Source organism: Manacus candei, unplaced genomic scaffold, assembly GCF_025592945.1.
Source record: "Manacus candei isolate 608988 ecotype Guabito, Panama unplaced genomic scaffold, ASM2559294v1 h1tg000027l, whole genome shotgun sequence".
NCBI classification, from domain to species: Eukaryota; Metazoa; Chordata; class Aves; order Passeriformes; family Pipridae; genus Manacus; species Manacus candei.
In genome coordinates, this window is record NW_026138075.1 from 7,733,988 (window position 1) to 7,760,506 (window position 26,519).

Below are 26,519 nucleotides of genomic sequence, written 5' to 3' on the forward strand. Positions count from 1 at the left end.
AATGATAATTGGACAGTCACAACAAAAAGAATTGCTGCTAAGTGAAACATACAATTTCAGAACCTTAAATCAGAAAATAGGGGGGAAAAAAGCAGGCCCAAAAGTACTGATTAGGTTTGCATGTACCAGCTTATCTACACCCCCCGTGAAATAGATATTGTCTTAGCAGGCACACTTTCACTGCGAAAGTATGTAATGTTATCACTCTTTAAAAAACTCAAGATTGTATTTAAGCAGGTGCATCTGAGCATGATTTAAAGGAATGAGTTATCGACAAAGTGGGTGGTTGCATGTGGGAAGTGAATGAAAGCATTCGGCAGTGAGGAGTTAACGAATACTGGTGGGTGTTGTGATCTTTCTTTAAGGCACATGGGCTGAGTTGCTGCTAGTGTTCATACGATCTTCAACTAATGAGTTGCTTAGTTTTAACTGTTACAAGGTATTAGAAGAGGCATCTGCTCAGTCTCAAAATCAGTTCATTTTAGTTGCCTAGAAAATGCTACAAATTGGCTTTTCGGATTAACTCCTTCACTCTAAAAAGTTGTTTCACAATGTAAACATTCCTTATCAATCTTCGGCCTGGAGAAATAAGTGGTCCCTATCAGTAATAAAAGAAAGATTTAATACACACAAAATCTTGTATTTCTGCTGTATTTTACTGCCAAAAGTATAGAAAAGTGTAAACCTTAGTTTCAAATTGTGAATGAAAAACACCCTCAATTGACCACTTTTTCATTTGTAATTTGCCTGTGTCAAATTAGCCTGGCTTTTTCAGTTCAAATTTAACTGTTCATCTGTAGAGTCAATAATGCAAATAGGGCTCCCTGTGCAGATCAGGTTTCCTTATAATTTGATACTTTGTGGTTACAAAAGTGAAGTAAAATCAGGAAGTCTGACAGCAACCATTTCAAAATCACTACCCATTTTTTTCAGTTTAGCTAGTTCCAGCATGATTCAAGATTCTCAAACATACATGGGACTTAAGTTTTGCTGTAAAAACAGAGTATACTTTTAGGGCAGTGTTTGGGGAGGATCACCACTCATAGCAAGTGATCAATAAGGGTAGCTGAGATGCTCACAACACTTTTCACTCAGAAACTTTCTTGGATATTTTACATTTTGCATGATTCCTCTGGTGTGGCACGCCAGACCTGGCATCACTGAAACATAGTTATTGCCTAAAGTGCTCTAGATTTCGCTAGCACACGGCTCTGAAATAGCCCACACATCTAACTTCATTGGTCTCCCAGTGTCCTCCAGCACTGCCCCAGCTGTGCAAATGCCTCTGAATCATACCATGTGTTTCCTAGAAACCAGGAGCTGCCACACATCTCTGGATCCCATACCATCAACTAGATGATCAGTAGATACTTGGAATTCTCCCTGAATATTGGCAATCCCCTTCTGTGTGATGAAGATGGCCTACCTTCTCATTAACCATTGCTGCAATACTGGAGACCAGTTACATTACAGTTTCAAAATCTCTCTGACTTTATAATGGAATCCATCTATCCAGACCCTTCATCGAAGAATGATACATATATGTGACCCCTAATCTTTCAGGTTTGGGAGGTGTGTAATTGTTGAAAGAACAGATACAAGCTTCTCATCTAACTGTCACGTTTTAGGCAGGTAGGCAATGCTTTACCAAAATCTCTTGGAAAAAAAAAACATTTAAAAAGCAAAACACAGAGTGATGCATTTTCTATACCATCTATTTTGAGAACAAAATTTGAAATTGGTGCTGATACTGTGAGACTTACAGAACTTCTCCTGGGTATGTACGGGAGTATCTGTTCTTCTCCCTCAGCCCAGCAGATGCTTCTGTCTGCATCTGCCTTGGGAGCAATAGGGCTGGAACACATCAAAACTAGTGTGGCTGTAGAGTCACGGTGTAGAAGTTCTCTTTCTCCAGTGCCACAGCTAGAGCAGAAACAATACTTTTGGCTGGTACTTGCCTGATTTTCCAGACCTTAATTTTTTTCTCACTGACAGGGCAGTAGTACAAAACTGCTTTTCCCTCAGACACTGAAGCTCTCACTGAGAATCTGTGGTAAGTGCCTTAGCTGTTTTTCTGCAGCTCTGTGTGGAGGATTGAGAAAGAGGAGCCCATTTGATTTGCATAAATTAACTGCCTTTTACAAAGGCTTAGTTTGTTGGATTTTTTTCTGCTGTTGTATCTAACAGAAAAAAAATACAAAAATACAGTGGTTTAATACTTAAAGTGTGTGAATGAGTGTTACTTACCAGGGACCAACATTCTGGAAGGAGACAATTCACTTTGCCTGTTCCGTCTTGTCTTTCTGTCACAGTGTACTATTTAAAGCGTCATACTTGCATATCAAAAGGGCCTGTGAGTCATGAAAGTACTTCTGAATCACAAAAAGTCTTGCTTGTGCCATGGATGAAAAAATAGCTTCACTGTGAATGTTAGCAGGCAGCAGATAATTGAATGCCTGCGTGTATGTGAGTAGACGTCCAAGGCAGAACTTCTACATTCCCAAGAAGCAGCCTGCTACTTCTCTACTTGCAAGAGTCATGGGGTACAACTGTAAATATTGATAACACCCGGTCTAAATACAGATGGCAAGTCCTGAATCCTCCAATTCATGAAGGGACATGAGACACCATTTAAGAGACTGATCCCACAATCTGCTTCTGTGTACAGACTATTCAGGCTGGGAAAGCTGGAACCTGGAAAAGAGCAGGTGAAGATTCTGGCTGAAGGCAACCTTCCTCATACGAGGGAAGATTGTGGAGATCAGAGAGCTGAGTACACATGAGCACGAGGGAATGCCAAGCATCCCTAGCCAGCAATAAACAAGAGAGCTAACTGCACAAGAGAGGTGGCACAGCAGGAGGACTTTCTACCTGATCGTGCTGCTATAGATGGAGGCCGACAGCTTGGAGCTTAATGCTGAGGGAAGTGAAGATGTAAGTGCACGGGTCTTAAACAATCCCCAGATCCTTGATGGGCTGTCATTCAATCTGCCTCATTTGGGAAACCTTGACAGGTTGCTTCATATGCTTTATAATTTAATAATTTTGAAAGAATTTCAGAGCTGCAAGTTGATGCACGTAGTTGCTTTGGAGTGAAGGTCCCACTGCTCTCACAACATCTGAATGTTTAACCAGTCTGTTGTATCAGATAAAACACAAGATGGGGTACCATACACAGTCTGCTGTTCACCACTCCACCAGCTCATGAGAACAAAGACAGATCTCTAGCCATACTATACACGTAGAAGTACATTATGGGTGTCTCTACTAGAATTGTGAAGATATTGCTGTTTGACTCTACACTCTTTTTACTAGTCACTCAAAAAAAAAAAAAAAAACCAACAAAAAAACCCCAAATTGTCATTGGTAGAATTTGCAAAAGACACAGAGATAGGAAGAGTAGCAAATAATACAGTCCAGTTCTGTGATCTTGATTGCCCTATCTCAAGCAAATAGTACATACTTCAACAAAAACAAGTGTAAGGTATATCCTCAGGAGGGAGGAATGTAGGTTGCATTTATTCTGTAGCCAACTGTTCCATAGGATTGTTTGTGATTGATAAGTAAGACAAAATGACTTGTCAGTGCAGTAGCACAAGCAAAATGGCAAATATGCCGGTTTCAGATGTATAAATAGGGACATTACATAACCCCTGCATTTGCCTTTAGCATGATTGTTTCCGGCATATGGCATTCAGTTCTCAATGTCCACAACAGAAACTGAAATCAGAAAAGTGACATAAGGAACATTTAAGCTGGGAAAATAGGCTGTATCTTGAAAGACAAAAAACATGATCTATTTAGCTTGTCAAGGTGAAGGGGTCTGCTTGATCTCAACAAAATCACAGCTTTCATAAAGAGTTTTTCTACTCAGTATAAGCATACTGTTTGTCTGGAAACCCAAGGTGAACAAATTCAAATTATAAATAAGGTGGTTTTCTCCTGATTTGTTTTTGTTTGTTTGTTTGTTTGTTTTTTCCAGGAAAGGTAATTATCAATGAAAATAGTTTGGCACATCTTATTGAGAGCCATAATGAGTCTCTATTACTGGCAAATTATTTATCAAGGTCTTCCTAGAGATGTTTGAGTAAACACAAGTAAACACACATAACCTCAGGTGTTGTCAACGGTGCATATTACATAGGTGATCATAGTACAGGATCACAATTGTCCCTTCTTTTTTATATAAAATTTAGTTGCATCTATGGTCAAAGGCAACAGCCATGGAACACATCTTGAGTCATGTGTTCAGTTTTGGGCCACTCACTATAAGGCAGATATTGAGGCACTGGAGCATGTCCAGAGAAGGGCAATGAAGTTGGTGAAGGTTCTGGAGCAAAAGTCTGATCTGTGTGGCTGAGAGACCTGGGGGTATTCAACCTGAAAAAAAGAGGCCATTCTCTTAGGAGCTGAACTTGATCTTCGTGGGTCCCTTCCATCTCAGACTATTCTGTGTGTGTGAAACAACTGGACGTGGCACTTAATGCCATGATCTAGTTGACAAGGTGGTGATAGGTCAAAGGTTGACCTCAATGATCTTAGGGGCCTTTTCCAACTGCAATGGTTCTGTGTGTGTGATTAACAGCAAGAAAAATACAGCATAAACAGGAATCACATTAAAACAAAACTGAAAAAGTGTTGTTAGCTACCATCTAATCAATAACTTGAGAGAAGTAAAAGATGACAAGCATGATGAAATGATGTTCTCGGACAACATTGGTTAAACAGGGCAAGTGATCCAATGCTTCTTAAAACTCATCTGTAGCCTCTGCAACACTTCCCTATGTCTTCGTGTTCTGCTTTGTGGTAGTATGCTGTCTGTGTATGTGTTTATAATGCTCCAGGCAATAAAGCTTCTCCACAACTTTTGCAGATGCATTTCCAGCAGAACAATTTTGCCTTGGCATTATTTTTGGCAGAAGCATTTGAATTTTTTGTGAATTCTGTCAGGGTTCTCTTCTGGAGTCATCAAAACCATCATGGGATGTGTGACTTTGTTTCTCTGATGTAAACTTGAGATTCAAGAGGAAAAGCACACCGTAAAATTGTGAACACTGATATTACTTTTGGGGGGGGGGGGGGAAGAAAAAAGGAAAAAGACCGGTATCTTCAGAAGAAGGCAGACACTTAGAATCACAGAGTGCTTTGAGTGTTTTTGGAGCTTTAAAGCTCATCTAGACCAAGTCCCCAGCCATGAGCAGGGATAATTTTCAATAGTCCAGGTTATTTGAAGCCCCATTGAACCTGGTATTGAACACTTCCAGGGATGTGGCATCCGCAGCTTCTCTGGGAATCTGCTCCAGAGTCTTGCCACCATTATAGTACAGAACCTCTTTCTCTCTTATGTATGACCTCAATCAACTGTCTTTCTGTTTAAAAATGTGACCCCTTGTGCTATTACTAAAAGCCCTGGTAAAAGTCTTTCTTAGAAGAAATAATTATATAAGATATATGTAATAAAAATATATATTGAAAGGACAAAATAAAATCTCAATTTTAGTCTTCTCTTCCCCAGGCTAAACAATTCCAAGTTTCTAAGCCTGTCTTTATAGGAGAGGTGCTTCAGCCCCCTCCTCCTCTTTGTGGTCATTGGACCCACACTGGCAGGTCCTTATCTTTCCTCTGCTGGAGATTCAATGAAACTATGTGCCTATGAATAAGTAAGTTAGTTAATTCAGTTTAAACACATCACTAGTACTACTGGAATTCAATAAGTGTCTGATTTTTAATTTTTAATTTTTTTTTTTAATTCTCACAGTTTATACATTTATGTTTTATTACCTTCTGGAATAAAGTGATGAAATAATAATACTGTGTTATTAATTTTATATTTCTAGTAGACTGTCTCCAACATGATCATGAAACCTTTCATGACAATTTTACTACTATACTGAACACTGGCACACATGAAGAGATCCTTTGAACAGCTTAGAAATGCAATTGCTGGTTGATACATTGCAATTATTAAGTGATTTTACAGAAGTATGTTTGGATGCCTATGTTATTAATTAAATTTTTAAATTAGATTAGTCATCATGGTTCAGAGTTCACAAATCACTTAAGAAGAAAATAATTCCAGTATTACTGGAATTTGCTCCTAAATAAAGCAGGAAAAGTGTTCACTTGTGGACAGCAATAAATGGGAAATCAATAGTAACTGCTCACTTGAATTCCTCATGATAATTTATTTATGTTTACATGTCTGAATTGTTTTATGTTCTGTTAGCATCGCAAAGTTAGGTAAATCTCTAGTCACTTAAGAGTATATAAAGAATATTATTTTTTATTGGTTTTAAGCATGAAAATGAGACTAGCAAGAGAGTGACTTTTGAACAGTTACGTAGAGTGGTTTATAATGTTGCCATGACCAGAGATCGGCTGATCTCATTATATTAAGTGTGTTGCATTCACCATGCAATGTAATTCCACAGATCAAGTTTCACAGTGAAAGGTCTCAGGGAACAGGAAGTCATGTCCAATTTGTTTTCCATAAACCCCTGTTAACAAAGGCAGACACCCAAATTCCATTCTGGTTTCTTTTAACATGATCAGAGGTTAAGTCTAGCAAATGTGTTGATTGATCCTGTGTGTCTTGTGGAAAACAGAAAGAACTTTGCCATCAAAATCTTTTGACATATTTCACCCATTCATGCTAGTGCTTCTAGTGAGAGATGACTTTTACTGATATTTGTATATTTCCTGGCTCTTCTAAAGAACTTTACTAGATTAGTTACTACAATTCCTGTTATGAACAAGCCTTGGCAGTAAAAGAGAAAAATTTCAGAAGTGTTAGAACTAACATCGGCCAATCTGTGTTTCAGTTAATTATGTATCAGTGAATAAGTAGGACACATCATCTCTAAATTCTAATTATGGGATATTTTATGACAGTACTATGGCCCCTTTTGGATGTAGAAGCATCAGAAGCACTCCAGCTTCCCCTTGCAGTGTTTGAGGCTTGGTTTCCCAAGCCTTTCTAGAATTGGATATCAAAGGCTGAAAGCTCTATCTGGGACCTGCAGAGTGAATACCCATGGTGGTAAATGACATGGAGTTGTGTGTGTGGTCATTGCTCCTTACTCTTTTTGGCTGGGTCAATTTTCAGTTTTAGATGGAGTTGGAAAAATTAAGCAATATAAACAGATTCTGATTATATAAATGTTTGTGGGAAAATGAGGTGTCTGAAGTAGCCTATGCTGGAGTAATACCTAGCTCTCAACTTAATTTCAGACTTGAGAAGAAATATTTAAATCATGCTTAATTTTTTTTCTGAGTAATCCCAAGTATTAGCCACATAATCTGCTCTTTCTTATACAGAAAAAAAAAATCACTTAATAGCAGATAAGTAAACTGTATTTTTCCAATCCATTTACCTAGTTGCTATGTTACCAATTATAGACAAGGTACATTTTTTCATAATAAATGCTATAATAACATTCATTGCTAGATCAGAATAATAATAATGTTTGTGATCTGGTGCTCAGGCTCCACAGGCACTGGCCTCAGACTCTTGACAACAGGTGTTTTTGGCTGGTGGCAAATACCCCATCAACTACTTTTTGAAAGCAGTGGAGAGAAGCAGGTTTCTTCCTCTTTTTATTTCTCAGATGTTGGAGGATCAGCTTAGGTGCCCTGAAACTTTGAAACAAGTAATTGAATTATTCATTTGTTTAGTGTGACAAATGAGAAAAAGATCAGAAACTGGAAGTGTTAAGGAGAATGAAGGCACTCTAATCCTGTTAAAATCTTCCCTGTCCTCCTGGAAGTATATTGACTGATTATTCTTCTGATCTGAAATATGTTTGGCTTCAGGACTCAACTAAGGAGTCATTTCTATAATTGCTCAGAAGTCAATAATTTAGAAGACACAGAGAGTCTGATAAGCTAGTGAATAGTGAGGCAGATTTTTTTAAAAAACAGCATTAGAACAAATTACACATTATTAATTATTGAATGTCTTAACACATACATGATAATTTCAAAGAGTTTTAAAAGTTAAGATTTATTTTGAATGCTATTTAAAAAAGCATAATTTTAAAGAAGGTAAATCTCTCTCTTCAGACTCTTAACCAATTAAAAAAAAAAAAAAAGAAAAAGCATGGTATTTCACTCACTTGTTAAGTTAATTACTATGTAACAGTCACAACTGAGCATTACATTTCTATTCCAAAAGGTGAAGTGCTTGGCCCAGCATATCCCAGCAAAACTAAACATACATCAGTGTAAGATTCTTACAATATTCTGGAAGAATGACTCAGTTTTTCATACTTGGCCAAGGTCTCACCCTGAGTCATGCAAGTATCTAGGGCATGCATGTGTAACTGTTGCAAACTAAAAACCAAAAAAATTCTGGGAGGAGAGAAGGGTGTTAGCACTCTTCCGCAACTTCCATGCTCTCCCATGTGACAGCTGGAAAAAGCAGAAGAGACCTCTAGTTCTTTTGACAGTGAAATTATACAACTTCAGAGTGTTTGGAACCCACTAACAGAAACAAATTATCATTAACAATGTTTCTTATTGACATTTCTCCACCAAAAGCGCTGAAGGAAGAAACTGTAAATGTTTTTTTATTTTCTTCTCTTGAATAAATACTCTCTGGATTATGTCTCACTGAAATCGCTGGACTATCATTCTTTTTGTAAGGAAGCTGGAGGAAATCTCTGAGGTTTTCAATGGAAAACCAAAGTTGAAGGAGCGTGAGATTCATGAGATCAGCCCACTTCCCTACTGAACACAACCAAAAGGTTTCTTGGGAACTGTGAGCTCTGCTGAATATTATTTTGGACAGCAGTGTACGTGAGTCTGGGTAGCAGCCAGCACAAGAGCTTGGGATTCTGAACCAAAAGCTGTGTGTAGCCTGATTTGCGTTAAGTGAAGCACACAGCTGTCCTAGGGCAGCACACTGGAGAGGAAAATCAAACTAGTTGCTGCCAACAGGGCAAAGGCAAGCTGTATGGAGCTGCAGCTATTTCTGGGGAAAGTTGTTTTCACTCCTCTCTTCACAGAAAGAGTAAGTGAATTTACCTCTGCAGGCTTGGTCCCTTCACCCTATTTCTCATCTCCACCCCCTCTACCTTTATTATTCAATAGCAAAAACAGCCTCTCTCTCACTATTTATCCTTCCTACAGCAAAACCCAATTTTCCTCACCTGGAGTAACAGCTTGGAATACAGCTCATTTCAGCTGCAGCCTTAAGAAACACAATAGCATCACCCTGAGAAACAACTTTGGAAGAGGGATTTTGCAAGTGCTAATTTAGAAGACTTTTGGTTCTATTTTTAAACGTTTATTATTCTGTTCTTCAAGGAAGCCAGATTACTGTTAGCAAACTAAACTGCATGAAAGATTCTTACGCCTGCTTCTTCTCCAAACTAGATTAACCTGCAAGACCAATTTATGATTTTTTTTGCGTGCTAGATTCTAATGTCAAAGAAAATAGAAATACAACAAAAAACTGCCTTGTGTCTTAAAACACTCAATTTTATCTTGGGAGATTATTTTTAAAGTCTTCTTAAACTTCAAGACCTATCACAACAATTGCCAATATAAGTATGTAAAAGTCACTTTCACATGTTTGTTTTATTCTGAACACCCTTTATTGCCCGATTAAGCTGATCTCAAAATCCAGGTAAGGACATTCCATTGATATCAGTAAATACATTTTTTTTAAACTTCATTCTGAGCAACCTAACATATTCTTATAGAAGGGAGGCAAGTTAAAGGCTGGTGACTTGTCCATAGCAGATCAAAATTAAATTTATTCTGTGATTTTCCAGTGTGTTTCTCTCTCCTACCAGCACTAATCTGGAGAGTTTGTCGGAAAGATAATCTGCTATGCATTTGTATAGTGTCAGCACAGTGGGAAGTGCAAAGGTCTTTTAATGATAAACCATGTAATGACAAACTTTGCAATGTAGCCTTGAGAGCAATAGTGTCAGTGCCCTTGGTGCCAAGTTCATTCATAACTTGACAAGCTGATGAATAAGGATGTCTTCAAACAAGAATTCAGAGGACATTCATGGTGTTATCCTTGGTATACATCATTCTGTCTCTGAAGTTTTATCCCAATATTTTCAATAGTGATCCTCTTAGCATGTGTTCATGATATACTTTGACTTAGGTTGCTGGAGGGAATATGGTTCTGGGAACACAGTTCTCTGAGTTAACAAAATTAGTTTTTCCCTGTCTTTCATTTTCCTGAAGTTGCTTTCTCTTTTTCTGTAGATCATCTTCAGAATGAGGCTGCCTATTTCTGGTAGTTCTGGTACTTCAGCTGGCATCTGTTTTCTACTCCTATACCCTACAAACGTGCCTCGCACAGAGGCCGAGGACCGAGGAATCTGCCTGAGACTTGAAGATCTTAAAGGTCTTTTCCAACCTACAAACCCAACCTACTGTAAATGAAACTTTTGCAAGTGGTTACAACCTTCATGTTGTTTGCAAAAGTGAGTTGCCATACACTAGTAAAGAATTAACAGACACCTTGTCGGCTTACCCACCGCTTCCCAGGGAGTAACTGGGACCGCAAAAGACGCCGGGCATTGCTCCGGGCTTGCGCGACCCTTGCACGGGGAAGGACCCATCCCTCGGAGAGGGGATCAGCGTCGGGGAGGCGGAGGGTTCCGGGTTCGGGGCACCCCTCGCACTGCCCGCGGGCACCTCCCGCCCTCCCTTCGTCGAAACCACTCCCCGAAGAGAAAGTCACCAGGGGGTGGGGAAATGGTGACAGCTCCAGGAAGCCGCCGGCGGCACCGGGAGACACCGAGGGGCGGCAGCCCGCTGGTGGCAGCTCGCAGCGCCGCCCGCCCAGCCCGCCGCCATGGGCTCCCCGCAGCGCCCGCCGCTCGCCCACGTCTTCAAGGGGACCTTCGTGCACTCCAGCGCCTCCGTACCCATGGAGATCCTCCACGGACACCTTCTGGGGGTGGACGATGACGGGACTGTGAGTGGGGGCTCGGGCGGGTGCCGCCGGTCCGGTGCGGGCGGCGGGGGGCGCGGGGGGTGCCCGGTGAACCCCTCGGGGCTGCCCCGCTTCGCTCCGTCGGTGCGCCGGTCCTTGGGAGTCCTGCGCTCCCCAAGGGTCCGCGAGGGGCGGTGGAAATAACCCCTTTCAGCCCCGAGTCCACGTCCGGGGGTGGCGAGTGGCAGGGCTGGCTCCGCCGGTCTGTGGTGAGAAAGCGGAAAATTTTCGCACTCATGCCCGTCGGGGAAAGCGCCGCGGAGAAGTGATTTCGCTCTTGCAGGAGCCGGAGGTAACCGAGATGGAGCGTCCCTCAGCACGAGTCTGCAGTTAGCCGAAATCAGTTTTTGAGGTGTGCTGCGTGTTCCCAGAAAAGCAGCGCGCCTCGTCTGGACATTCTTTCAGATTCTGTGTTTTCTTTCAGTTTCAGAAGCAGGTTTTTCAATTCTCAACGTGTCTAAACAGTGATTGTGGGTAATTGCAGTGTGCCCCCTGCACAACCTTCCGAGTGGAGTTTTTTATTTTCTTGGGAAAAAATCCCATGGCATATACCCATAAAGAGTTAGGGATGTTAGTGGTACAAGCCAAGCTTTAATAATAATGCAAGATAATAATAATAATAATGCAAGATCGAGTCTGGCAGGGAAGCTGTGTCATTCCCTTAACAGCATCACACTTGAAACTCAGTTTCACAGTGCAGGTCGTGTAGGTAGATTAGTGATTTCTTATAGACTCCATAACATATATGGGCACCCTATGTAAAATTTTCTTTCTTGTGGCTAAATAACAGGCTTCACTGTGTCAGGCTTCAGTAACATTTGAAATCTGTGCAAAGCACATTTTAAGACCTAACAGTGTTTATTTTCTCTATTCACACATGTCTGTGAGGACCTGTTTCCAGGCATCTTTTATAGATGTTGAGGATCATCTTTTATAGATGCCTGGTGCAAGGTGTATCAAAGTCTGTGAGAATCTGTGTTTTGATGTACAGGAGGGGAATTACGTAATTATATATGGCTGGTGTCCACTAAAAACAATAGAATGAAAAAAGGATTTAGTTGGTGTAACTCAGGTGCAGAAGACAGAAAGTCATACCCCATCCCACTCTCTCTAATGGCAATTTCCATTAAAGTGTCTCTACACAGCATCCATAGGAAATCAAGACTTTTAAGTGATTTTCTTGAAAAACAGATACCTTAGGAAGCTATGTGTAGGGATCTGTGCTCTCACTCTCTTCTCCTAGGGAACAAGGATTCACAGTATACTGTTTTCCTTGCATAAACTGGCAGAAAGTGTTATTTTTTTTCTTTCAAATATTTTCCATTAAAACAGTTTTGCCCAAAAATGAAATACCCACCCGAGTATGATAACAATCACTTTTATTTTATTCTCTTTTTTTTAAAAGTTCTTGGCATTTTACTCTCTCAGTGAGTTTTGGCATCCCCCCCATATGCTCTCTTCCCTCCCTATTACATGAAATGTAATCTCTTTCAGAACAACCACTGGAATCACAAAAGAGTTGGCTTTTCAAGAAGGGCATAGTCGTTAGAAAATTACTTATCTTTATTATTCAAATTTACACCAAACCTGCTTCAGTGTTACTCCCAGAAGTAAATTTAACTGAACAGATATTGTTCTTCTGCCTCATGTTGCTAACTCCATCGTAGAAAAATCTTGCACAGTCTCTGACGCTGTGAACAGATCAGCTTTTGTGAACAGCTGGGTCCCGTACTGCAGTGTGAGATCCTGCCTGTCCTTCAAGGGACATAAAATGTCAGCTCTCTCTGCTTTGCCTGTAGATGAAAAGGAAGGTTTAGCAAGGAAAACACTGCTGTCAGGTATGAAAACCCACACTATTATCTTCAAGTTAGCAAAGTAGGGACTGTGTTTAACTGAGTGATTTGCAGAGCAGTGTAGTGTCATTCTTGAGGAACAGCAAGTAGAAAGAGTAGCCTTCCTTAGGCTAAAGAAAACAGACACAGGTGCAAAATGTGAGTTATCATTGAAACGTTGGAGTAATTAACTTAGCTGAGCAGAGTATTAAGTAAACAGAAAAAGTATTAAGCTAAAAGCTCCTGATGAAGTCATGAAAACTCTTGCTAGTTGTGGAATAAGAGTTAATATTTTTAAGTGGTTTTTTTAAGTGATTGGGACAGCAAGAGGATCTGTGTTAGCTGTACAAGGAGGAAGGTACCAAGGTACCAACATCCATATGGAGTTCATTGCTTAACATTTCTCAGCAGGTTGTGTGGTTCCCTTAGCAACTGAGTCTAATAAGTGTTCTTGTCTCTCATTAAGCCTCAAATTTTAGTTTTGGGAACTAGGCAAGCAATAGGCCTCAAGTCTCTAATGCAAAAGTCATTTAATGACTGTAGAAGCAGGGAGGGAAGAGAGCATGTGGGTGGGGAAAAAAGGGATGGACCCCTTCCCATGTTCATCTGTGAATGTCATAGCCAGAAATAAAGAAACACAGGCACTGTTGGATCAAAAAAAACTGTGTTCCTTCAGCCAGTATCATTCACTTTCCATTCTCTTGTTAGCAAAGTTATTTGCACTGTGGTACTTGGAGGCACTCAAAGTTTTCTGCATCAGCTTTGATGCACAGTTTAGTTGACCACCTATGCTTTATGGAGGAGCTTTGGGCATCACTTGGAATAAAAAAGGCCTGAGTTAGGGAGGTCTCAGCTCCTCAACTTTGGATCCTTTAGCCGCATCACATGGGTGGCATATGAGAACTTATAGAAGTGTTTGAGCAATTGTTTTTGCAGCTGTTGATGCCGGTTTTTGTGAATATACCTTTCCTAAAGTGCCTATTATTCTCCTCGACTTCCTTCTTGGCAAGCTGAAGTGCCTATGCACTTACTTCTTGACTCTGTAGTGACACTGCTGTAGAATTTTTTCTTGCTTCTACAGTGTTAAGGTCCAGAACTAATTTAAAGAACTGTCCACCAGGTTGGTTACTTTGAATGCACAAGCAAATACTGGAGCAAATGTCCAAGTGTAGGACCTCAAAGACCTTAAAGAATTCAGTTTTAAAAAGGTGTCCAGAGCAAATTCATCGTAAAGCAATGGGGAACATCTTGAGTAAGGAGTTCCATTGACAAGTTTGTTTGAAGGGAGTATAGATGTCTTGCTGATATACCCATAGTCTCATTTGACCATAATGGACAAGTTGTCAGGTTTAGAATTGATTTCTTGTGATCATATTTTCTTAATTTTTTTCATGATGTAAGTATTTTATTTATCTGCACCCTAAGAGTACATAACAGCAACTGCTTTTCCATGGCAACGCCTGTTTCCAGAATTTGTCATCTGGTGTTTCATGTTTCTCTCTATCTTTTTTTTTCTCCTTCTTTCCCCTTCTTCCCCCAACAGATCTAACCTCACTCATTCTGCATCCATTTTGATTTCAGTATCTGAATGACATTTTCGTTTTTACCCATCAGTAATTTCAGTAGGTCTTTATTCCAAGCATTCTACAGCTATACAGTTCGTTAAGTTGGCTGTATTCCTCTTTGGAAGGAGAGAGATACTGCTTCAAGTGAATTATTAATGGAATACTATAATCTTGCAATTTTTGCTAGTGTGGTATTTATTTATAAGGTGTGATTTTAATATGTTTTTCTAACTAAAAATGTAAAACATCTGATCTTTAGACCATGTAAATCGTATAAACCATATGTTTGTTTAAAAGACTAGTCAGCTAAAAACTTCTTGTTTATCCACCTTTGCTTATTTTCCTCTACGGAAAAATTAGAAAATGGTAAATTTCTATGCAAGAGGTCACACATACAAAAAAATGGCATGCAAATAACAGCCAAACAATGCTTTTTTGCTTCTCTTGCCCTTCCTCCTAAATTCCTTCCTATTTGCCTTTTTTACAACTACTTGGTCTTGCCCTTTTATTGTTGTTTTTTGTTTGGTGTTTCTTTGGGGATTTTTTTAACTGCTGCCTTAGAAAGTCCTGTTATAAGGGTGATACAGGCCTTCAGCATGGACACCTTCTCAGGAGCAGAAGGATTCTGGTAGCAGTAAGATTATTCCCTTGAATTTAGAGGAATGAGCTCTTATACCAAGGGAGTTAGAAGACCATGAATTGGTTTCTGGCAGAAGCTGTGGTTAGGCAAGTGTCATGGGTTTAACCTATAGCTGGGTTTTAGTAGCAGGGAGGGGCTATAGGGTGGCTTCTGTTAGAAGCTACTAGAAGCTTTCACTGTCCTATGAAAAGCCTATGGTAGTCAGTTCCAGGAGGGATTTCCTGCTGCTGCCCAAGGCTGAGCCAATGAGATGCGCTTCTGTGATAACATATTTAAGAACAGGGGAAGAGAATGTTTTGCGCAGAAGAAATTCCAGTCCGGGAGAACAAGCAGTCACCAAGGCCAGTGCAGCTGGAGGGAGGGAGAGGAGGGGGGGGGCCTACCCATAAAGAACCACTGGAGTGCAGAAACCCTCCTGCAGCCTATAGAGGAGTCCATGCTGGAGCAGGAAGATATATGAAGGAGGCTCTGACCCCCTGTGGGAGGCCTAAAATGGATCAAAGTCCTGCTGAAGACCTGTGGCTCGCGGAGGGGGAAGCCCACAGCGGAGCAGTTTTTTCCAGGTAGGACTTGTGGCCCCCGTGGGAGACCACATCGCTACGGCTCAACCCATCAAGAACTGCACTCGCTTGGGGAAGTCGTCCACGGGGCAGCAGGTTGAAACTGTTGCCTGAGGGGTGGATGGACTCACGCTGGAGAGGTTCCTCAAGGATTGTCTCCAGTGGGAAGGACCCCATGGGACAGGAGAAGGACTCGGAGCTTTACCCCCCCTGTAGTCCGTGGTGAAGACCACGGTGGAGCAGGCTGCTCCCTGCAGCCCATGGAAGGGTGACCCACAGGTGCAGCAGACTTGGAAGAACTGTTGCACTATGGGTAGACTTCTCTTTCTGCACTGATGCAGGGGGATGGATGGAGAGATGGAAGGAAGGAGGGGTGGTTGGAAAGTGTGTTTAAGACTGTTTTATTTCTCACTCTTTAGCTTTTATTCTGTTAGTAATAAATTTAAGTTTTATCCTCACTCTGAGTTTGTTTTGCCTGTTATACTGCCTTCTCTCAATCCTTATCTCTACTCATGAAATTCCTTTGCTGTTTTTTATTTCCTCTCTCCTCTGCACTGATGCAGAGGGGAGGAGGGAGGGTAGTGGAGTGGTTTTAATAGGCCTCTGGCATCTGACCAGGGTCAAATCATGATAGCAAGAATTCTTAAAAGCCCAGTTTAGGGAGTCTTTGGCCAAGGGAGGCGTCAGGGTCCTCTACTCTGTCGAGTGTTGAGGAAACCTGGATCCCACATGGAGCCTGTAGTGCAGTGCCTAGGCTCCACAACCTTTGTTTCTTGGAGAGTTGTCATGCCTATTATTGATAGACTAGAAAATCAAAGAGTTGAGAATTCAATTGCCAAGAGTCATGTGTAGATTAAAATACCGTGGAATTTAAAAAGAAATAGAAAATGTTCTAAAATTATGACTTGGCAACAGCGACTCATCATCAGTACAGTCAGTGTTCTCCAGGAGTCAAATGGGGTTTAGTTTGGTTCCAGATTGTGGGGTTTTGTTTTGAAATAAATGAAGATCTTAGCCTCCTTTTAGCCTGTTCTGTAAAATGAAAATGTTAGCTGCATTTTTCCCCTCAATTTCTTTTGTCATCCTAGGCACTGAAGAAATAAAAAGAACCCTAACATTAATGACACAAACAGAAAATTAGAAATACTTGGTTTGATGTCAATTACTGCTAGGCAAAACAAATTCTTTGCCCCCTTTGGTTGTGAACACTATAACTGTATTCCCATAAGGCTGTTGCACACCTCCACAGCAAGTGACTACTGCTGCCATGATGTTACATTGCAGGAATGCCGGTGGACACTGAAATCTCTGCAGATCTGCCTGGGTATTACCTGAAAGTGAATTAATTGTTTTATTCCAAGTTACAAGATGGGTGTGGTTATTCACTGGATTGTGAAAAGGTATTTCAAAATCATGCTAGATAGTCAGGAAGAACAAGTATTCCAATGCAAACCTGTCACCTTTGTAGTAAGTGCGTAAAATCTGCTTTAAGATATCACTTGTTTTGCCTTTACATAAAGCTGATGTGGGGTACAGGCTTAAAGTACCTAACTATGTTTTCTTTCTTTCAGATTGTGTTTTTGGAACAAAGTGATCAGCAAGAGCAACTGGCTGAGAAGTGGGGTTTCAAAGCATCTGACATAAGACAACTGAGTAAACAGTATGTGTTTTGTTTAGATTAATTTCAGCAAATGCAGTTTATTCTTTGAAGGAAGTAGATTGAGTCTCTGTGAATACAATTTCACAGGGAGCACATAAAATCCAATTCAATGGGCAAAACTTCATTTCAGCTCCATGAGAACTCTTTACCCAAAGCTGCCTGTGTCCCAGATGGGACTCAGAGGGTGGACAGTCCGTGTGCTTTTTGCATTCCTTAGTTTGGGACTGCAGACATGGTTGACTTTTGCTGGCTGATGTACACTGCACAGAACCAAATGCCGTATTTAATTTTCACACATAACCACTTCTGTAGTCACAGATGTAAATGCTGTTCTTTCTTGAGATTACATTTTATATCCATTCTGTTAGCAGTGAGCTGTACCTAACTAAAGTGGAACTCTAGACTTAGTAAATGTAGGTAACACCGATGTTGCAGATATAAAACGCATTGCCTTGGACTTTGACACACTTCATAATAAAAGTTAATACAATTAGAAGATTTAAACCTTCTAAACACAGAGCCTTGGATTTCTCACTGTACTGCACCTAGAGTACTTCAGGCAGTGAAATCCCCTAGCTTTCTGGTGAAGTGAAATAGTTTCGAGTGCACTTACTATGCTTTGTCTCCTTTTTAATTAAGAATGGTGTGAAACAAGGCTGCGTTCTTGCTCCTACCCTATTCACAGTCTTTTTTAGCATGATGCTCCAAAGGGCCACGGCAGACCTCGATGATCAGGACGGTATCTACATTCGATACCGTACTGATGGAAGTCTATTCAATCTAAGATGACTGAAGGCCCACACCAAGACCTTAAACCATCTTGTCCAGGAGCTGCTTTATGCTGATGACGCCGCCCTTGTTGCCCACACAGAAACAGCTCTGCAGTGTTTAACATCCTGCTTTGCAGAGGCTGCTGAGCTCTTTGGGCTGGAAGTCAGCTTAAAGAAGACAGAGGTTCTCTATCAACTGGCACCTCAGGAAGTCTTCCATCATCCCCACATCACCATTGGCCAATCAGAGCTCAAGTCAGTCCAGCAGTTTAATTACCTAGGCAGCCTCATCTCCTTGGACACTAAGATTGACGGGGAGATAGACAACAGGTTAGCAAAGGCATATAGTGCTTTTGGAAAACTCCACAAAAGAGTATGGCGTAATAAACACTTGAAGAAAAGTACAAAGATCAGTGTTTACAGAGCCATTGTGCTGTCTACTCTCTTGTATGGTTCCGAATCATGGGTCATCTACCGCCACCACCTGTGACTCCTAGAACGCTTCCATCAATGCTGCCTCCGTTCAATCTTAAACATCCACTGGTCAGATTTTGTGACCAATCCATCTGTTCTAGAACAAGCAGCAGTAACAAGTATTGAGGCCATGTTACTGAGAACACAGCTGTGCTGGGCAGGGCACATCTCCAGGATGAAGGACCACCGCCTCCCTAAGATCTTGCTTTATGGTGAACTTGCCACTGGCTGCTGCAAGAGAGGAGCCCCGAAGAGAAGACACAAGGACTCCCTGAAACAACATCTCAGCCTTGGTCATATTGATCAACATAACTGGTCTACTCTGGCCTCCAATCGGGAGGTCTGGAGACACACCATCTATAACGCAGCTGTCTCCTTTGAGAACACACGCAGGATCACTCTTGAGGAGAAAAGACAACACAGAAAGAATCATGTCTTGCAGAATATACCACCTAAGGAGTCTTTCTACTGTGCCTTTTGCAATTGTCTGTCTCGTATTGGCCTCATAAGCCACCAGCGTGCCTGTAGCAAATGTGGATAGAACCTTCCCAAATCTTCATTCACGAAGCCTGGCCATGATGACTATGCTTTGTCTGTAGCAGCACTGTCAATGTCTTGTGGCTTAGCTGCAGCATCCTTTTAGTCGTTAAAAAATCTGTATGCTTTGTTGAAAGGCTAATCATATAGTATATATGAGTCATCAGATGTTTTCTTAACTTGAAATAGCCTGAGGAAAGTGGAAGGTGCTGAGAATATGGATCAGGTTGAGGAAGATCTTGCGGTATTTATAGAAAAGAGGAAAAACAGAAAGAAGGAGAACTACAAAGAGATGAAATCACTGTTCATTCAATAGTCAGGGAGAAGGGGAGAGACATGAGAGAAATTTACAGTATGGAGTTTCAGCCCAAACCAAAACAATTATAGCAACTTCCTAATAATGTTGATATATTCATCCCTGTATGAATATATTCATCCCTGAACATTACATGACAACAAATAGTTTTACAGTTCCATTATAAATATGCCTTTCCTGTCAAGATACTGAGGAGAGATTTTTTTAACTGATGTCCGTGTCTGCATTTGTAGACACAGTGGCTGTTCTTCCATTAAACCTGAAAATTCATTAGTTTTATATGTATATATATATATATAGAGAGAGAGAGAGAGAGAGGATAGAGAAATAGAGAGAGTAAAACTGTGATATTTTTGTAAATATAGTGGTCAGGAAGTCAGAGGCATTCTAAATATATCCATACTAGAAAGCAAGACTTTGACCATTTCAGGTGGATTCCACAGTGGAGTAATTTTAGTTACTGTGAAGTCAGTTTGCATTTGTTGCTATTTAAACTGGATCAATATTAGAGATAATTGGATTCATCATGCTCTTATATTGTTTTTCTCAGAATTAGCTGTTTATATATGCATTTCTGTGTAAATGTTATTATTCAACTACTTCATACTGAAAAAGGGATATGGGTAGAGTTACAGTAGGAGTTGATAGGCTGATGCTGAAAGAGGCAGGGTAATCTGTACTTGCCATTTACTCTGGTGGATTTTGCTCTGGTGGATTTGTTTAAAACAAAGCTACATACCATGGAACATTTTGAGACATTTTGGACTATTATAACTTTATTTTCCTTCCCTAGTGAATTCTTCATGCCAGGATTGGTTGATACACACATTCACGCCCCTCAGTATTTATTTACTGGTACGAGAGTAGACCTGCCTCTTTTGCAGTGGTTGACTACCTACACGTTCCCAACAGAAGCCAAATACCAAGACAGTGGTTTTGCAGAAGAAACATACACCAGAGTTGTTGTAAGTCCTGCAAACAACATTTACCTACTTGACGACGTTCATATTTGTGAAATACAGATATGTTTTCAGAAGGTCAGCAGAAAGAGCGGAGCGTGTTTAATGTTGTGAAAACCAGATAAAACCAACAGATGGCCCCTGTTCTAATTGCCGACCCTTACTAGCTCCAGTCTTGTTCTGTTTTTAATCACAAGGCTAATGATGAACTTGTTTATCATCCTTTCTCAGTACAATGACCAACACTTATGACTACTCTCAGAGTTAGTATAGCCAGAAGGTGCAGACAACTTCAATGCAGAAATAACCAAGCTTAGTAAAAAAAAAGAAATAATTCAAGAGATATTTCCTTTTCTGCATAAAAATCCTTTATAATGAAATTATCTTCTGCAAAGACTACATCAAAGAGAAAAGGCAACAAATCTGAGGTGTCTTAGGGTAGTTAAGGAAGACATATCTACTGCTGAGGTCCTTGCAGCAGGAATGCAGGGGCATTTCACTGCAGAGGCTTTAGATGGAGTCAGTCAATGGTATTGTGGCACAAAGAGAGACCTTGTTAGAGCTAGATGGGTTCTGAACAATATGAAGGCTTTAAGGTCTACCGGACAATAAGCAGCTAGGTCACATTGCAAAGTAATAGTTTTGTCCTATGACTGAAATTTATCCTGTAATATGTGGACTGAAATATCTTCAATATATTAAATTAATTGGCCAGCATAATTTGCTTTCCATTTTTCTATTACTATGACAACATATTTTGTCAAAATAATAATATAACAAATCTGAAATGATTAGTTATACTGTCCTTGCCACACAAATTTAAAAAGAAATTACTTTCTGCCATCTGCCATAGTAAAAACATGTAGGAGCAGCTTGGTCATAAGTTCTAGTGACAGACACCATGCCTTCAGCTGCTTAAAGCATATAGGTGATTTCATCTTCCACCTTGTGCCTCAACACTCTGTTACAGTTCACATTCAGTGACCTCAAAGTACTCACTGTGCAAGGTGTTTAACAGTATCATCTGGAAAGAGACTGCCAGTGAGAGATGCAAGTTAGTTGTAGGAGCTTCAACACAATGGTAAGGCTCTCCCCATGTGTATTGAAAAGGACAAGGTCAGGAAAATGCCTTCACCCACAAAAGCTACAGAATACCAGTCACTTTGCAGTGTTCATTGAGGCTGACAATAACCTTCAGCTGTTAGAAACAGGACTAAACTTACAGGGAGCAGATATTTTTTCGTATGTATCATTGTAGTTTTGGAGTTGTAATGAAAACACAGTGAATGTTTCTCAAACCAAAATCTTATTTCCAGTAAACACTTTCTGTACTCAGCAAAAGAAATAATTTAGGTGAAATTTGCCAGCTTTCAGCTGGAACCTTCTCTGGTCCCTTCAATTTTAGGAAAGTCAATTCTTTGTGCTGATGATTTGGAAACAGAATGATTTTGGATTTCATTTAACAATGTTGATAGAATTCCAGAAGTAGAGAATTCTGGATTTTAAAAGCTAAAACCGACAAAAGTAGTTTATCTCAGTAATGACATTGTTATTTTTGAGACTTATTTTGGGAACCCTTAAAGACTTTCATTTGAATATTGTAAAGAAAAGACAGCTTGGCTTTGTGTTTGTCAGATAATTAACCCTAGCCGTTCTCAATATTGTATTGGATGTCTCACCTTCTATCTCACTAAAAAAAATAGAAGAAAATTCTTAAATTACTTGGTAGCAAGAATCCAAATATGTAATTTAAACCCTTATGCTGGATGAGTAGTCAATATAGTCATCAGTCCCAAGATCAGTGGAAGCTATAAATTTCATCATGAATTAATGTAACTAAAATTGCACTTCATTTGCTGTTACGCTCTCCAAAGGTAATATGAACAGGTGTCAACCACCATCTCCTTTCAAATGGTATAATTAAATAAATAATTAGATTACAGTCTGAGCAGTTGTGCTTAGTTTACTTTTACTTTTAAGTTTGTTGCTTTGTATTTGGCAATAGGAAATGGTTTTGATACAGAAAAACTTGATTAGTTTTTCCAGCCACATCAGATGGCCAAAAGAAAACCACTGCTTTTCCCAAAAGCCTTGATTTGTTAACACCAGATAAACAGTGCTTCGCTGTGAAAATTGGAGAGCTTTTCAAAACCAGGAAATAACAAAAATGACTAGTTGTTTGTATATCTAAATATAAGTTGGAGTATTTCCTGTTTGACGGAAGAAATATAGAGTGGTTTCTATGGGCTTAGTCACTGCAAAAATTCTGTGAGGAATTTTTGTATTTATTAACACACAGACTTGAAAGAGCTATTATGAAATTAAAAATCTATATTTACCTTCCCACTTCACTGCACAATTTCACAATAACTAAATGTTCTCACAGTTTGAAATGAGTCTGCCTGTTCTGCTTTTTGGCAGCTTTACTGTTTTTTTTTTTCAGACAGCTGAAACTGATTTCTTTTTATAGAGACGAACTCTAAAGAATGGCACGACTACAGCTTGCTACTTTGCAACAATTCACACAGATACTTCTCTTCTTCTTGCTGAAATTATAGGTAAGACTAACAGTGAGTTTTGAAGGATGCCACATGTATCATATTAGTTGAAGGAATCAGAGTTTAGGAGTTTCAGACTTGCTAGGGGTCTGGCTGTCTCTAATTTGTTTTTAATTTGTTGTACCTCTGTCCCCAAAACCCACCTTGATTACACTTATTCACTTCACTGCCTCTGTCCTGCTGTTGTTTCTGCTTGTCTGTTCACTCCCGAATCAGCTGCTGACTGAGCTTGCATTAGGTCTGCTGGAGTTGTTCTCCAGCTGCAGCTCTCTACTCTTTCTAACCTTTTGTTATTTGAGGTTTAAAAGACTGAATGTTGGCACATTAATGTCCTAATACTCCCAAGTTGTAGCGGATAATCAATGTAAAAAATCTTCACACACCCTCTGAAATCAGAAAAATGAAAGCTGCATCAGGATCTTTCCCTTCTGTTCACAGTTGCAAATGTCTCCTGTTTGAAAATGTTGTGGTTCTTGCAGGATTTCTCAAGGCTCAGACAGCTCCCAAAGCAGAAAAATGTAATAAGTGTAAATGTAACAAATTTCATTCAAAAATTACCTAGTCTTTCTGATTTGGTAGGAAAATTTGGAAGCCATTGCATTCAGCAACTCAAACAGTAAAAGTGGACAAAGAAATTTAATTTAGAAACACATTTGACAGCTTAGAATTGAATATTATATGCATGTCTTGCACATGAATTCTGATTTATTCATCTAGCATGGATAAATCTTAAGAAAGATGCTAGAATAGCTCCAAAAATTTTCTCCCTCTAACTGTGTGTGGGAGGCATGTTAACAACCTCATTCCTTTCTTTTAAGGAGAGATGGTTTGCTGAGATCTTTGTGCTTTTTCTCATCTCAGGGTAGTCATCTACTACAGCTACTGTGCTTTGGTGCTTGTGTTTCTCACCCTCTATTTCACAACCATTCTTCATATAGCACTATTATGAATTCTGGTTGCAGTTAAACTACGGTAATCTAGTCCTCAGTAATAACAATTATAGAGTTGGGTACTAGTGTGCAAGAGGAGAACTCCTATTTAAATATAGTTTGTTTGCTTTCTTCCTTTTTCCTTTTTATCCTTAAAAGTCACATATATAGTCCCAACTTAGAGATAAGACAAGAGTATGAATTCTGTTCATCATAAATTAATCTTGGTGGGGTGGACTTTACTTTCATATTTCAGTATAAGCGTTGATAGTGTTTTTTGAGAACCAGTGATTCTGAGATTTATATTCTAATGCATCTCAACAGATAAATTTGGTCAACGAGCGTTTGTTGGAAAAGTCTGCATGGATATGAATGACAGTGTGCCACAGTACAAAGAGATTACTGCTGACTCTGTCCAAGAGACAGAAAGGTAAAATGATTAAATTGATGGCCTAACCTTTTAAAATAAAATTTTTCGTAATTGAATAGTGAATGTGAAACTGAGAACTTACAGGTGTGAATTTATTAGGAACAGGTTTTTTTCTTCCAGCAGTATTGTCCCCTACAGTTCTGGCAATTTCTGCATACCCAGTTGCTGCACAGCCCAAGTAGCATCTCTCTGGCTTTTGCAAAGAAAGGGAGAAGCCTTTTAGGATTTGAGAGAATATGTGTGGTTTCTGACTCCTCTTTTCCCTTCACAGATGTGTGTAGAGTGATGTGACCTGACATGAGATGGTAGGGTGGCAGCCACTTCCGTTGCCACCATTATCGTCTGAGCTATTTCCTTCCTTGTGGAAGTTAGCTTTCATATACCCCATTTTAAACATGCTGTGGTTCTCCTCCATCATAGCACCAGTCAAACTATTCTAATAGGCAGCTGAGTGAATGAAGGAGAATCAAACAAAGGCAATGCCCATTGTAGAGGAGACCCAAGACTGGAGTACGACATCCTGCTGTCTTAACGTTTCTTGTGTCTTTTGCACCCTTGCTCAGAAGCAGACATACAGCTCTTCTCATGAGACTGTTTGTTTACTTGTATGAAGGTTTCAAATATCGGTACCCAAGAGGAATATAAACATCTTATGGCACTTGTGTGAAGTTGCTATGCTATTTTTGCAAATCACGCTAGAGGCGTGACAGAAAAGTAAAAAATGGTCATGAGTTTCTAACAGTGTTTATATTTAAAGACATCTTTAAAATGTGTAGTATTAATAATTTTCACTCTACTAACATTTGTTTTCCCTCTTACAAATTCCCAGTTTTCATAATACAGCACAAATCCTGCTGAATGGGCCTGAAAGCAGCAGAACTCCCAGTTCTGATATTTTTAAAAGCTTCAGAATGATCTAAATAATTTTCTTTTAAATATCTATTGTGTGCCTCCAACTCATTCCTTTTTAATTGTGTTAATAAAAAATGTTTCTCAGCTTTGAGTGAGAGTGTGCCACAAGTAGTCCAGAACTTACTAGAGAAGAGGGCTGTGTGCTTCTCAGCATGGATCTGGAGTAGTTACTGAATCACAGCCATACAATTGTAGAAAGATGAAAAAGTTCTCTCTTTAAGAGGGCAATGTTTTAGTGGGTTTTTTTTGTTATTTGTTTTTTTTTTTCCCCAAGGAAATGTGATCTGCCACACTCTCAGAAAATGGGCTACACTGGTTTTAGTTCTTTACGGTTACCAGCAGAACTATTTATATTGTATGCATGGAAATAAGATACAATTCCAAGTGCTTCATATATTAAATCTAAATTCAAGAAAAAATTTGAATGTACTATTTTCTGTCAAGGGGGATTTAATGAAAAGGTAGGAAATGGAAATCCAGAATACAATATATGCTACTAATAGTTATAATCACTTGGAAAGAGGAGTATGTATGTTCAAGTCTGTTCTTCTGCTACGGAAGACAGTGATTTGAAGCTGAACTTCCTTTCTCACAGTGAAGTACATAAGCCAACAAAGTATAAGGTATATTTGGTAAAGATATTTTAATTTTGAAACAATGTTCACACTGTTCAAAGAATGTGAAAAAGAATGAAAACAGCCATACTGAAGTTTTGGCTTATCATCTGAGCGTTATACTTCTGTTACAGTTTCAGCTCAAGTGAATCTTTTATTATATCAGGTTAATCAGTAAGGGGAGAGGCAGGCAGATGATATTGAATTCACATTGTGTTTTGGCTCTCCAAGGTAGACAAGGGTGGGCTCAAACTCCTTTGGTCACTGCAGAAGTTGAACTAGGGTATTTTACCTCCAGCTGGTGATCTAGCACCAGCTCCAGTGCTGTGAATCTATCCTCCAGCATTATTTTCTTTTCCATCTGAAGATATTAGATAAATTTGATTCAATGTTTATTGTAATTAAAATCGCACAGTTTTCTGAATATAAACTATGACATAAAAATTCACAGAGTTCCTGTCCAGAAACCGTCTCAATCTGGCATTTGGAAATTACATACACTGAACATAAAGAGCTTTCAAAGAACTTCCTCCCTCCAAAATCAGAGGAAGTTTTGTTTACTCATCTGCATTATTCATATTGACTGCTTGGGGTTTCTTGTAGAAATCTGAGGTAACTCCTTTTATTTAACAGAGTAAGTAAATCTGTATTTTCCATAAGGTAGACAATCTGTACACTAACATTAATATAATAATTTCCAGAAAATCAAGGTTCTTTAAGTGAACAAAGACATTTGCAACTAATGTAAGTGAGGTATAAAATATTGCTGCATCTTTTAAAAACTGGATTTTAAAAGAATTTAT

The 26,519-nt window shown here is 39.6% G+C and overlaps 2 protein-coding genes across 6 annotated transcripts in view; both read left to right on the plus strand.

Annotated features, from left to right (window-relative positions):
* The window catches only part of GDA (guanine deaminase), a 69,574-nt gene that overhangs the window by 25,820 nt on the left and 17,235 nt on the right, over positions 1-26,519 (plus strand). The window contains exons 1-6 of one of the 4 annotated variants that reach the window (XM_051789436.1): positions 9,704-10,033; positions 10,225-10,445; positions 17,129-17,217; positions 20,108-20,279; positions 22,744-22,831; positions 24,085-24,190. In XM_051789436.1, coding sequence (XP_051645396.1) covers positions 10,401-10,445; positions 17,129-17,217; positions 20,108-20,279; positions 22,744-22,831; positions 24,085-24,190 — 500 coding nt within the window. In that variant the 5' untranslated portion in view covers positions 9,704-10,033; positions 10,225-10,400. Of the gene's footprint in view, positions 1-9,703; positions 10,034-10,224; positions 10,446-10,681; positions 10,943-17,128; positions 17,218-20,107; positions 20,280-22,743; positions 22,832-24,084; positions 24,191-26,519 lie in introns of those variants that run through there. The other 3 variants (XM_051789435.1, XM_051789434.1, XM_051789437.1) reach the window with 3 other exon arrangements.
* Positions 1-26,519, plus strand: part of ANXA1 (annexin A1) — a 360,547-nt gene that overhangs the window by 11,873 nt on the left and 322,155 nt on the right. The gene's annotated exons all lie outside the window — the stretch shown is intronic.